This window comes from Phragmites australis, chromosome 23 (assembly GCF_958298935.1).
Source record: "Phragmites australis chromosome 23, lpPhrAust1.1, whole genome shotgun sequence".
In the NCBI taxonomy this organism is placed as follows: domain Eukaryota; kingdom Viridiplantae; phylum Streptophyta; class Magnoliopsida; order Poales; family Poaceae; genus Phragmites; species Phragmites australis.
The window spans coordinates 2,197,776-2,211,527 of record NC_084943.1 but is presented as its reverse complement, the minus strand read 5'-3'; the positions used below and the strand labels follow the sequence as shown (position 1 = coordinate 2,211,527).

General features: G+C 44.2%; 1 protein-coding gene across 1 annotated transcript; it reads right to left on the bottom strand.

Annotated features, from left to right (window-relative positions):
* Positions 1-8,954: 8,954 nt before the first annotated feature.
* Positions 8,955-12,345, bottom strand: LOC133906690 (probable WRKY transcription factor 41). The gene is made up of 3 exons (XM_062348662.1): positions 12,174-12,345; positions 11,976-12,080; positions 8,955-9,975 (listed from the first exon to the last, which is right to left on the bottom strand). Exons 1-3 carry the CDS (start codon positions 12,248-12,250, stop codon positions 9,489-9,491), a joined length of 669 nt encoding a protein of 222 aa, XP_062204646.1. The 5' UTR covers positions 12,251-12,345; the 3' UTR covers positions 8,955-9,488.
* Positions 12,346-13,752: the final 1,407 nt, after the last annotated feature.

Sequence of the window (13,752 nt, the reverse complement as noted above, 5' to 3'; positions counted from 1 at the left end):
ATGTAATTTTTTCTGTAGATGTTCGTAAAGTAAAAAAAAACGTCAAAGTCGAAGTCCGTATGCAAAAGTTATGCACGTTTAACTGAAGGCACTCTAGCTCAAATGGTTTGTGTGTTTATTATACAATGAATATTAATAACGGGTCACAAGTCTTAACTAACGGGTCATAGTTATGACCCGTCACTTATGACTTTCGGCAAAAATATTAAAAGGATAAAATATCCAATTCCCTTCAGAACGCACACAAGGGTGAGATGGTAAGGCAGCTACGCGCGTGAGGGTAGGTCGCGAGTTAGATTCCCATGTTTTCGCACACTATGAAAACAGCTTGAAAAATAGCAAAGGACACGTGGCGAGTGGTGATGACCTTAAGTTGGGTTGGCTCGGGTGATTTTTTTTTTACTTTTTTCATGTCCAAAAAATATGAAAATTCGTTCATCAGTCATAAGTGACGGATCATAACTAAGACCATTCACTTATAATCTTCATTAGTGACTGATTAAGTTTTGACCCGTCACCAATAATCTTATTGGTGATGGATCTTCACCCGTTATTTATAACTGGTTATTAATGACGCGTTTGGAATATCGGTTGTGAGACCTATCATGTATGGTGGTTATTATCCGTCACTTATATATTTTTTTCAAGTAGTGTTGATTTTCTGTGAATTGACATATGAGACTCCAAGTTGTTGCCTATAATTTGAAAGGGAAGTTCATGTGCACATCTGATACTGTGATACATAAAGCTTTCTTCAATTGATGGTGGAGCAGACCTATAAGTAGCTAGCTGGTCGCAGATAAGCTACTTGTAGTATTGTTTAGTTTATATCGTCCACTACTATGTCTGTGTGCTCTCGTCGTGGTGCATCGTGCATTCACATGTGAGAGTGAGACCGATCGCTATGTATAGGGATGATAATCTAGTATAGCATGTACGAGTAGTGCTTATTTATATTCGTACTTACCAATTTTTATGGGTATATCTGAACGGGCACTAAACTCATTGTCTGTGGGTATACCTATTTACCTACCGGTCATTTACACTCATATGAGGTGCTAGGTGTTGGCGGCGGGCTAAGAGTTGGAGGTGCTAGGCTTTGGCGGTGGCGAGCGCGCATGATGCGAGAGGCGACGGGGGGCGTAGGCGGGGGGGGGGCACTACAGAAAGACACATTAGTGTCGGTTCAAAAATATCATCAGTGCCGGTTTTTGAACCGGTACGATTACTCAGCACTGATAGTCTACGACTATTAGTGCCGGGTCTGGAACCGGCACTAAAACTTATTTTCACTGTCGGTTGGAGGCTCCAACTGGTACTGAAAAGGTTCCGGGAGCCCAAAAAATAAACGAGCTGACTCGGTTGCCACTCGACGCTCGACGCGCCGCCGCAGGCAGTGAACAGATCAACTATCTCATCATCCCAATTCATACAATCTCATCATCCAAATCAATACAAGAACAAATCAACTATCTCATCATACAAATCCATACAATCAGTGTATTCCTTGCATTGCTGAATTACACGCCTCCTTAAACCCCACTCAAATCGCTCCTGCTTTATGAGAAAACTGATAATCTCGAATAAGAGACAGCAAATTTTGCATATGCCAAGAGCAAAGCTTTTGAGCTAATGACGAAGCAGTCTGACAGTGCCACAACAACCAAGCAATCCAAAGTATCCAACTACAAATGCAACACCAAATCACGCACATACTGTAAGCATAGCTGTCGGTGTATTAGGAACCAGGGGTCCCTGGTTCCAGAGACCGGGCCGGCCATCCGCCACATGTCACCATCCCGCGAGATCCACCCTGCTGGATAAGAAGAAACTAAGTTCCGGGGGAAGGTGCTCGGGGCCGTGGCCTCTAGGCTCCCAAGCACCCCAGTTCCCCGATGATCCGCAGAGTCCAAGTACCGGGAAGAAAGTGCTCGGAAGGTTTCTCACTTACCCCCGAGTACTGTAGTCCCCCGATGATCCAAACACCGAAGTGCTCGGGAGAGAGTGCTCGGGGCTGCACGTGGCAGCCCCCGAGGAATCGGTTCCCCGAAGGTCTCGGTTCCCCGAAGGTCTCACCGAAGTGCTCGGGGCTGCACGTGGCAGCCCCCGAGGACTCGGTTCCCCGAAGGTCTCACCCAAGTACTCGGGAGAGAGTGCTCGGGGCTGCACGTGGCAGCCCCCGAGGACTCGGTGCCCTGAAGGTCTCACCCAAGTACTCGGGAGAGAGTGCTCGGGGCTGCACGTGGCAGCCCCCGAGGACTCGGTTCCCCGAAGGTCCCACCGAAGTGCTCGGGAGAGAGTGCTCGGGGCTGCACGTGGCAGCCCCCGAGGACTCGGTTCCCCGAAGGTCTCACCGAAGTGCTCGGGAGAGAGTGCTCGGGGCTGCACGTGGCAGCCCCCGAGGACTCGGTTCCTCGAAGGTCCCACCGAAGTGCTCGGGAGAGAGTGCTCGGGGCTGCACGTGGCAGCCCCCGAGGACTCGGTTCCCCGAAGGTCTCACCGAAGTGCTCGGGAGAGAGTTCTCGGGGCTGCACGTGGCAGCCCCCGAGGACTCGGTTCCCCGAAGGTCTCACCCAAGTCCTCGGGAGAGAGTGCTCGGGGCTGCACGTGGCAGCCCCCGAGGACTCGGTGCCCCGAAGGTCTCACCCAAGTACTCGGGAGAGAGTGCTCGGGGCTGCACGTGGCAGCCCCCGAGGACTCGGTTCCCCGAAGGTCCCACCGAAGTGCTCGGGAGAGAGTGCTCGGGGCTGCACGTGGCAGCCCCCGAGGACTCGGTTCCCCGAAGGTTCGCGCAAGACCGTCTGACGACCCGAAGGGTCCCATCGTCGGGGAGTCAGCCAGTCAAAGGCCCAATGCCGCATTTGATAGGCACGCGCGGCCTGACATCCTGACATCCTGACATTCTCAGCTGCCCACGCCCCAGTGTCAGACCCTGCCATGCACTGGCAGGGGGGCGTGGGTCCATTAAATGCACGGGTCCCGTCCCGTTTCATCCGAGTGCCTCGGGATAACGTTGCCAGAATCGAAGCGCTCCGCCTGCCACCCTGCCCTGGCAGAAAGACAAGACAGGGTGGGCGCACCGGGCACCTCTGAGGCTGCCCGGTGGGCCCCCTTTTATGGCGCCCGAGGGCTTCCACAGTGGCGGGTGGTCGGATGCGCGCCGCATTTTTCTACCGCCCCTGTCACTTCGCCAAGACGGAATGATGACGCCTTTCTCCGTGGCACCTTGGCACTCGCACCCCCTCTTTCCCATTCAGGATATGTCGAGGTCGGCGCGCCTATAAAAGGAAAGGATGGAGAACACGTAAAAGTGTGTGTGGAAAAAGAAAGAGGACGCAGACGCTTGAACCAATTCAAGCCAAGCTAGAACATGAGAGCCTCAAGCTCTCTGTAAGCTGCTCTCTCTTGTAATCAGATATATCCTTGAAGAATTCCCTTCGAGGATAGATATAGCACTCACACAGGAGTAGGGTGTTACACCCCCGTGCGGCCCGAACCTGTCTAAACTCCGGTGCACCCATCTTTCTCGCACTAGGATGATCATCTCCCACCAGCCACCGCATTTATTTCCGTTTCCCGCTTATTTCCCAAACAAGCTCGCTCAGGATCATCCCCCCGGCCGAATCTCTAAAAAGGGGGTCTCTCGGGATCCCTGCGACAGGAGTTCATCCTCCGACAATAGCCAACGTTGGAGTTCTACTCGCTCCGCACAACCGTGTCCCCGTCCGCATACCACACGACCTCCTCCCCCTGCCGAATCTCCCCTGGGCTTCACAAGCGAAACCAAATCCCCAAATGAGTCCACATTTTGTGAAACCACCCAAACAGTTTAATCACCACTCAGAACCCAAAGCGAGCTGAACCTGAGCGATCGGAAGCGGACTGTGACGGTGACATTCTCCTTGGGCACCGGGTTGTCGTCCAACCCTGCGAACAGCAGGGACACTGGCCCATCGAGCGAGAGCTCTGGTGTGAGTCACGATGAGGACGTGGTCGTCGTGGTGGTCGACGTCGGTGAGCCCGATTGCGGCGGCTGCTGATGCAAACCCTTTGCCCCCATCCCCGGCGATGGGGACCCCGCCTTCCACTGCCGCGAAGCCGGCCGCGTCGCCATTGCTGGCACAACACGAGATCTAGGAGCACGAGGCACCCACTATTGGATCTAGTAGCACGAGCCTGGGGAGGGAGGGACGACGGCCGGGGCCGGGAGCACGGGGAGGGAGGGAGGAAGAGTGAGGGAGCCCGGGTAGGGAGGGATGGCGGCCAAGGCCGGGAGGGAGGAAGAGAGAGCGAGCCCGGGGAGGGAGGAAGATAAGGGAGAGTGAGAGGTATGTGTGTGGTGAAGGAAAGAGATAAGGAATTAGGAGCGGAGCTGGACGTGAGCATGGAGACTTGAGCCAAAATTGTAATGGATGAAAATTTCGGGTCCAAACACTTATTAGTGCCCGTTTCAGTGCCAGTTCGTGGTTGGAACCGATATTGACATATCAGTGCCGGTTCTTAGCGCCTCACACATTGTTCGCATGCGTGAAATTAAGAACTGACATTGATACACTTTCTGTCACGATTACGGCTGAACCGACACTGATGAGCCGCTACTTTTGACCCATTCTGTAGTAGTGGGGGTGTGGGAGGCGGCGGGAGGCGCGTGGTGTTGCAGGGGCATGGACTGTGGCGTGTGTGCATGTGGCAGCTGGGCTAAGAAAGGGATGAGATGAGGAAAAGAGATAAGAGTTTGGAGAGTTGGGACCTACCTGTCAGTGAGCTATACGGGTATTAGGTTTCGCGGGTATGGGCATATCTTACCCATGCCTGTACTCGTCGGGTAGTATTTTTCATCTACGAATATACTGTGGGTATCAAATACTACTTATATCCTACGCTATCCAGGTATTTATCCTTGAGTAAATGAATAATCGGAATAAATTACCATCCCTAACCATGCATGAACTGCAGCACGATTCAAGACCTAAGGATAGCCTAGGCGGATGCATGTATATATGTTCTTCTGAACCTAGTCTAGCTTGGTCAATGGTAATGCATCGTGAAAATAACTCGAAAAAACAACTGCAACCGGTATAAAAAGCATGTAGGCCCCAATTGTGTTATCGGAGAAGATCTCCGCATACATACGTACCAGGGCGAAGCCAGGCTTCAGCCAACCTGGGCTCCGGTCTCTTGCCTTTCAGCTCACTGTCTTGCGTGAACAGTAGCTGGGACATAAACAGTACCCTGAGCGCCACCGCTCCTCTGTCCGGCCCCCCTGCCATACAGCTCTGGCTCCGCCGCTGATACGTGCATATAGTTTTTTTTTTACTTTCAGATATACATACTTCCCTTTAATAAATATTTAGAAAGTAGTATATACATCTTAAAAATAATATATGCAGTGTCAAACTATTCCAGGTTGTAGGTTCGGTGTGTCGTGTGGTAGGCTAGCTTGACCTTAATTAGCTTGGTTGCGTGATTGCGTCGTGTATGTTGTGCATGTTTTTGCGTTTTGTTTCGTAGTTGTGTTTAGTCCTCTAGTGTTTCAGGCGTTTGGGAATGGTTACCTACACTAGGGCGAATAAAAAATTATATCGCATTTATATAGGAAATTATATGAGTAAAGAATCATAAATCGTTACCACTAGATATGCAGTGCAGCGAAAAAAAGTATTGGAGTAGACCGATCCAATGTTATGTGCGTCAGTGTAAAAGAAGTAGTCGCTCCGTCACGAACCAAATGTCTTCTCCTCGTGTTCTTGTCACGGATCATCACCGCAACAAAAGCAGTAGCGTATCTACTGTATTCACACGTATGAAGGTAAAACATCGTGCGCCAATGTGCTAGCATTGCGCGTCCGGTTAGGGATTCATGGGGAGATCGGGTAGAGGTGGCGGCTAGGGTTTTAAGTGATGGAATTGATCATGCCCACAACCTCACACCACCACTTATACAGACCGTACTAATAAGCTCTTACGTTGAAAGCACATTAGGGTCCTAATCCCTCATGAATCATTATCCGTAAAACTCACGGATCTAATCCTAATTAGTGATTGTCTAAAGGGTATATCGCCAATGTTAGATCGCGTCCATCGATCGTTGTAAATACTCTGACTTCTCTTAATGAAATACATACCAAGCACTTTATCGAGGAAAAAAAACTATTTGGCTCTCAGAAATTGAAGGTCCCATTTCATTTGCTTCTTCAGTGTAGACGTATAGTGTGTATGGTTCCCATCAATCAAACTATTACTCTAAGGTGCGATTTGACTCACCATTTTACCATTAATTTCTCATGTAGCATGTTGTTTCTTATAACAAAATAATGATCTAGGGAAGTACTTTGAAATACGAATCCAAAAATTATTATGCCATGTGTGTATCACAAAATCCACATATTGTAAGACTAGTTGTTTGTACTTGGTAAGAAATCATGAAGTTTGAAATTTCTTTCATTTTTTTGCATTAGCTCCTTTTTTTAGAAATGCTGCTTAGGTCTGACAAAATTATTTGTAAATTACAGTTAAGATATTTAGAAGTGCTAGGTTGGCCTTCCAAAATAAATTACAGTTAAGATATTTAGAAGTGCTAGGTTGGCCTTCCAAAATTTTTAATTATGGATTTTCAAAACTTCTGTATTATATTTTCTAAATTATGTTGTATAGCTCTCACCAACTGTTGCCTGGCAGACATGCGTCGGATGGATACCCTTTTTTTCTCAAATTTATAGTGAGATCTTCTGAATCATAACTTTTCTCATACAGAGTAGAGGATGGAGACTATTTCTATATAAAATTATTGCTCTCGATGCAACTTTATAGTTGACATATTTATTATTTGAATCATTTGTGTGCCCTAATTTGTTTAACAACCAATTTTACATCTATAACTTATCCTGATATACTCCTTTTGTCATGGTCAACTCATCGGAGTACCTAGCACTTAAGTGCAATGATAATATATATGCAATGTTTAAGTAGTAAAAGTTTTTTAATATATTGTATATATTAAATGCACTCATTGAAGCTACTCTCTGACTTTCATGGGGTCAACTCATTTCCATGTCTGAAATGGTAAAAAATAAAGGTTAGATAAAGGATCAGCTCTAACGGCAGAAATTACATAGTGAAATGACGACATATGCAAGTTGGTTCACGATGAAACTAGTGAAATGAGTATCGATTTGCATGTTTGTAGTGCAATATTTGAAAAATTACAGGGTCGACGAAGAAAATATCTATATAAAAATTGTAGCTCTTAAAGAGATTTATAACTTTATAGTTGATAATCTTTTCATTATTTTCATGTCTAAAATAGTAAAAAATAAAGGTTAGATAAAGGATCAGCTCTAACGGCAGAAATTACATAGTGAAATGACGACATATGCAAGTTGGTTCGCGATGAAACTAGTGAAATGAGTATCAATTTGAATGTTTGTAATGCAATATTTGAAAATTTACAGGGTCGACGAAGAAAATATTTATATAAAAATTATAGCTCTCAAAGAGATCTATAACTTTATAGTTGATAATCTTTTCATTATTTAAAATCATTTAGATGCTCAAATAATCATTAAAATTTCAAAACAACAAGGATTAGAAAGGGAAAAGTATCCCATTACTATAAACAATCATTGGTAGGTGGGATGTTAAGGTTGCTTCACGCGGAGTGGGAAGTCGCGGATTTGATCCTCATAAACCATAGTGTCTTTAAAATTGCTTGACTCTTGACTTGACAAAAAAACGTGTAGTTAACCAAGGGGTGGTCCGGGTGCCATTTTCTTTTTGGATTTTTCAGCGCCGAAAAGTGGTTTTCATTTTATAATTGACTGTGATAAATCCACTTATCAACCGTCTGTGATAGCTCACACCCCAGTGGTTCCGTAGCCATTGTGAATCCACTTATCAAAACATATATAATGTGAAATTATTTTGAATTGTGAATCTAGTTGTATAATTTTTATACACTAGATATTCTTATAATTTGATTAAATGCTAGTCAAAATACATAAAGTTTGACTTTTTTAAAATAATACGTATGCTATTTCTGAACGGATAGAGTATTTCATTACGTCTCCCAATTTTTTGGATTATGTATGTAATATTTTTAATGCACACGGAAGCCTAGAAAAAAAATAGTTTACTAAAAAGAACCTGTAGTGGGTCATGCTCTGAGCTTGTGCGCACTCGTACACGGGCCCTTGCACCCCTCGTACGCTCTTATTGAATATTTTGATTCGATTGCTTTCAGGCAGTGAACAAATCCAGAGTTTTAGACTCAAACTGATCTTCATATCAGTCTGATCTACAACACTCCGACAATTTCCTTGCACCAGGAAAGTTTCAATCATTTCTCATGTTGATCAATTTCTGCTATACTACTATGATGTGTCTAACTTAAGTAAATTTTGCTTACCGAAGTGATGCCTATAGACAAAGACTTTCCATCTCGAAAAGTGAAAAAGTCAAATTGCCACAAGAATAAAAGTATTTTATAGCAGTACTGATTTGCAATGACATTACTCCTTAACTAATAAAGCTCCCTCAGTCCCAAATTTTTGGATTGTGTATGTAATTTTGTAATGCATACGGAAGCCTAGAACTAAAAGTTTTAGTCGACTGATAAGAACCCGTAGTGGGCCACACTCTCTGAGCATGTGCGCGCTCGTTCTGTTGTCTAGTCTTACACGAAAGGCAATAAAATCGGAAACCCAGAAGCCCAGTCCAGGAGAACACTCCAAGGCCCACTTACCAAAGCCAACCGCATCTACCAGCCCACGGCGACACTGACCGAACTCCATGCGCCAGGCCTCACGTGCAGGTGTAAGCAGGTTACCGTATCCAATATCTGTATTGTCATTGTAGCGCAGGGTCACTTAGCTAGTTAAGCTTCAATTAGCAGTTGCCATCGATTCGCATTCGAGCACCAAACTTGAAGTAAACCGTATTTGTGCTTGTGCTTAATGTTACCACGTCCAAAATTTATATTTTTATTGCAACACACAGACACTTAACTAGTAAAACTTCAATTAGTAGTTGCCATCGATTCACATTCAAGCACCAAACTTGAATTAAACCGTGTTTGTTACTAAGACAAACCAACCTGTACACATCTCAAGAAAAGGGAAAAAGAAAAGGATTGTAGAATCCATGCAGTACTCGAGTAGTAGCAGAGTGACCAGGGGAATCTGCTATCAAGACTAGGCATATCATCTGTAAGCAAACAATAGGTACAACCTCAAGAACCTTTTGTTTGTATCCTCTACTCGATAAAGAAACTTAATCTCATTCTTCAAATTACTCAAGCACAAAAATGTGGCTTGAATCAGTAAGGAATAAGGCAGTAATATCTCTATGGGGATCAGTAGGTTGAGTCCCTGTGGTTAAGGCCGGGACAGCAATATAATATCGCCTCCAGCTCCAGATAAAACTTTCACTTGGCTCTTGAAACAGGCACCACGAGCTTCCTAGCATATCTGCTTCTTCTTGCCTCTAAATCATCACAAGAAATGGAAGTACTCGATGCATCTAGACTGGCCGATCGGTAGCAATGTCCGCGACAGAGCACCGGTGCCACTGGATGAAGGGCTTGCTGGTGCAAAATCATCTACCTCCATCTTAACAGGACCATTACTTGTGGGAGACGATGTGCTTATCAACTGGAACTGGTTGGCATAGGCGCTCCTGTCAGGCTGTTGGTTGGCTCTGTAAGAATGTATGCTCGGCGACCATGGTGTAGCCGAGGATGTCAGGAATGTGGGCTGCTCACTGGTGGTGCGCGGGCTGAAGCAGATTGATACCGCCTTCTTCGAAGATGACTGTGCAGCAATGTCTCTAGTGCTTCCTATGGGATTTGAGCTGGTACTGCAGGTGTGATGGTTAAAATAAGTGACGGAGAACAATGGCGGATCACTGGTGTCCTTCTGCTGGACTTGTTTTGTGGCACGGCACTTCATGTCGTTCTTGTAGGTGCATCTGTAATAGAACCTGGAAATGGAATGACATGAACCAAAAATTTCATTAAATGGAAAGGGAATAATTATTCGCCAAATTGCAAAGTACAATCTAAATAGTTTTACCAAAAAGTTTACAATAGTCGTTCCCTCTAAACAAAAAGCTTACAATAGTCGCATTTAAGGGCAACACATTGGTTTCACAACAGCAAGGTTAACCCCTTTACAATCCAAATATTTCGTACCATTTTTTTGGTTTTTGAGATCAGTACTTGCAGTTCATCTACTAATGATAATAGCAAGAGGACACCACAAGGTGACAGCAAGGAGTTTGTGTTGCTCTGCTTAGGACCAGTACAAAAAGAAATTTCTCATATTTTCACTAATTTGCTATTAGAATGTATAGAACTTAATTAACCCACCTTAGTGAGTAAAGCCGACACAGTCCTATTAACGTTCCTTTCGGTAGGTTGAACGTATTTTAAAGACTTATTCACACCATTAGTGTGTACCACCTTGTTTTATTCTTCTCAAAAGTTCTGGAACTGGACTTTGCATTAAGATGCATATGTCAAAGACGTGGGGAAAATATTTGTGAACTGAAGATCAAATAGGTCCTTTCCCCATCCATCAATGTTCAATCTACCTAAATTAGGTGAAACAGCATCAATAAACACTTTTGAGACCTCTTCATCTACTGCATCCACTGCCTTTTAGAAAAAGAAACATTAGCTCCCAATATTACAGGCTCTTGATGGGCTAACAAGATATATAGGGTCTGCACCGCATTCCAATCACTCTCCAAGAAAGTAAAAAAGGTTTAGCGGAAACTGTCGGTATGTATGCTAGTAATCGGAAACTTGATTGGAGAGAAAGTGTGTTAAACAAATGAGGGAACTTTGTCGGTATGTATGCTAGTGAAGTAGAGTATTAGATTTCAAAGGAGTTGCAAATGACAGGTAATAAAGGTGGCCAACTTGCGAGTTGTATATTCATATGGGAAGTAACGCTCTACAAGTTTTGGTTCTGTCTTGTTGAGTTGTCAACTAACAAAGATTGCCGTTTCTTTTCCTATAGTTGTTACGTAATAAAACAATTTTTAGTTGGCAGATATTTCTTCTTCTTCAATCAATCAAGGGTATGGCGACAACTGTCCACTGCCAATTCTACCAAGGAGTGACTAGTAGACAGTCACACAATTTGACATGTCCACAACATAGTGCAAAATCCAAATACATTGGCCAAGCCGTCCCCTGATATAGAAACGTTAGGCGCACTAAGCGGAAATGTGATTTGGGACATAAAAAATGAAAGATTTGGCCCACCAGCTGCACAAACAAACTTTATATTTTGACCAAAAGAAAGAGATTTATTTCTATTAGTGGGAAAGTGTAGGGAATGTGAAAAATCGGAGCTTAACTATATGGACAGGTATATTAACTTTCAGTTTCAGATCTGTTCTCCACTTAGAACGGCAGACCTACAGTGTCCAAAGCTAGCAGGGCCTTGGTGATTTGCCATTTTCTAGGCGACAATGAACATGATGAAGGGGAATCAAGAATGCACGATAAGCACATGAGGTGCCCGACTACAATATCAGGAGTTGCGCAACCCGTACTACAGTGGTCATGATTTGTGCTATGAAATGAAACGACCATTACACGCCTCATTCCAAAAGCAGACATTACAGATATAAAGTATATTTTAACATTCTGAAAAACGAAGTACCTACTACGTTATCTTAATTTGCACTACTTGAAACCAAGATGCCATGGATGTATTTGGCCAGGAATTCTTTCTATCAAAAACCGGGAGGACTCCTTTCTATGTTCCAAAGGTTTCAGGTCACCACCCTCGGTTCACCCAACCACACAGGTCCTGCAAATTCACTAGCCAGTACCTAAAATTTTCTTAAAACTGTACCGTGAAAACAGTAAAAAAGGGACTTTTTGCACAAGACAAGGGACTTTCAGGTCACTAATTTGGGGAACGAATTGTATGGCGAGGGGGATGAAGCCAGGAAGGACTATAAACCTTGGGAAGTTGGAGTTGGAGAGCTTCTTCTCGCCGTACTTCCTCCACTGGTGCCCGTCGTCGTACGGCGCATACGTATCCGTCGTCCAGGTGCGCTCGTCCTTCCTGCCAATTTATTACGAAACAGAATCAAAATCTAGAAGCTAAATTTGAGGAAATCTCGCGCCAGAAGTTGACGACGCCTATGCTTATGCATACCTGATTCTTTGTTGGGTTCGGACAGCCCGGCTGGATCCAAAGTCGCTGGGATAAGGAGGAACAGAGTCGAGAGCCATGGAGAGGATGAGGCAGGTAGAGAAGCCGAGAGAGGTTGAACTGAAGGGGGAGGGAGGAGACGTTTCTTCGGGGAACCCGGCCTCTTCTCTACGACTCTGACCACCTTTATTTATAAACAACGACGGTGCAGGAGCATTCTTCAACGTTAACACGCGTCGCCACCTCTGCTACTCTCCCAAACGGCGCTTCAACCGGTCTTCATGCGTTTTTACTCTCCTCTTTCCATTTCTTTCGAGAGGTCATGCATTTCTGTTCTTCAAGGCAGGAGTTGCTTGTTTCAGGTGGCTCATGCTTACCAATTGCCAGCACTCGCGTATCTTTTCCCCTGAAAATTGAAAATTGGGTAAGAGCTTTGGTACGCACTGAAGGAGAAGATGCACACTCAAGTCGGTATTGTCCTGTTCAGTACTAGCATATTCTGAACACTATCAACATCATGTCAGGCTAAGAGAAAATATTATCGGAGCACTGAGAGAAATACGGGCAAAATTTCCCAGTAGAATCGAGATCTAAAATCTATCTCTAGTTGCCAGTCAAACAGTTTCAGGAATTCTATCAGTAGAAGTTATCAGTAACGGAGAGGAGCTGACGGAGTGAGGCTGCTATCAGAGAGCCCGCCACATCTGAATAACTAATGCAAACGTCAATACAAATCCATGTGCAAGAGAACAGCTCATGCTCTGGCTCTGCATTTCTTTATATTTCTGTGGACTGTCAGCTTGGTCTTATGTTACTTTTAAATAAAAAGAAGGTACAGCTTTATTACATAATCTTATGTTTGGTGGATCAATCCCACCGGCACAGGCTAGCATTGGAATCAATCAAGACCTTGTAATACTCCATCCCTTTGAAGTTTGAACAAATTTCCATCAAGTAGTCTTTTTCAAAGCAGTTCGTAGAGAGAGAAACATAAAAGAAATAAACAAGAAAACAATCCTGTCAATGACTCCTGATTAAGTGTTAGTTACCATGCTAATGACATTATGGCAGGAAACATATGCCTTTGGAACTATTGATAATGACATGATTTATATATTTCTTTTCAACTTTGCACAATGGTAAATTAAGAGCACTTGGCCAGTTGAGAGATGCTTCGCGCTCTTCTTAGAACTTAACTACTAAAATCCTAAAGCAACACCGCTAGTAGTGGAGCAGTGAGTGATTTTCACTTTTCAATAGAGCACCAATCCACATTTTTCTTACTATTGGAACTCGTAAGTAGTTTATTATTGTCACTTGTCCATGGGCCAATAAACTCTGCTCCGTTTGAACATGACATCACCAACAAAAAATTAGTGATATATTGATCTGAAAAAAGGCTCCCCTCTTAGTTGTTATTGTTTTATGCAAAAAGGATTTCTCTTTCTTTTGAAACATATAAAAGGAAAGAAGTTCTAGAAGTAAATGAACCATTCTTCTGCATGGACATTTTCATAATATATATCGATTTCATTTCATCATCTAGCTGACTAACTTTTGTGTGCTATATATTATGCTAGCT

Excerpts from the sequence above, each read along its gene's own strand:
- LOC133906690 (XM_062348662.1), bottom strand. The coding sequence starts at position 12,250 with ATGGCTCTCGACTCTGTTCCTCCTTATCCCAGCGACTTTGGATCCAGC. Across the intron at positions 12,081-12,173 it reads CGAACCCAACAAAGAATCAG|GAAGGACGAGCGCACCTGGA; the intron begins GTATGCATAAGC and ends ATAAATTGGCAG. Across the intron at positions 9,976-11,975 it reads TCCAACTCCAACTTCCCAAG|GTTCTATTACAGATGCACCT; the intron begins GTTTATAGTCCT and ends TTCCATTTCCAG.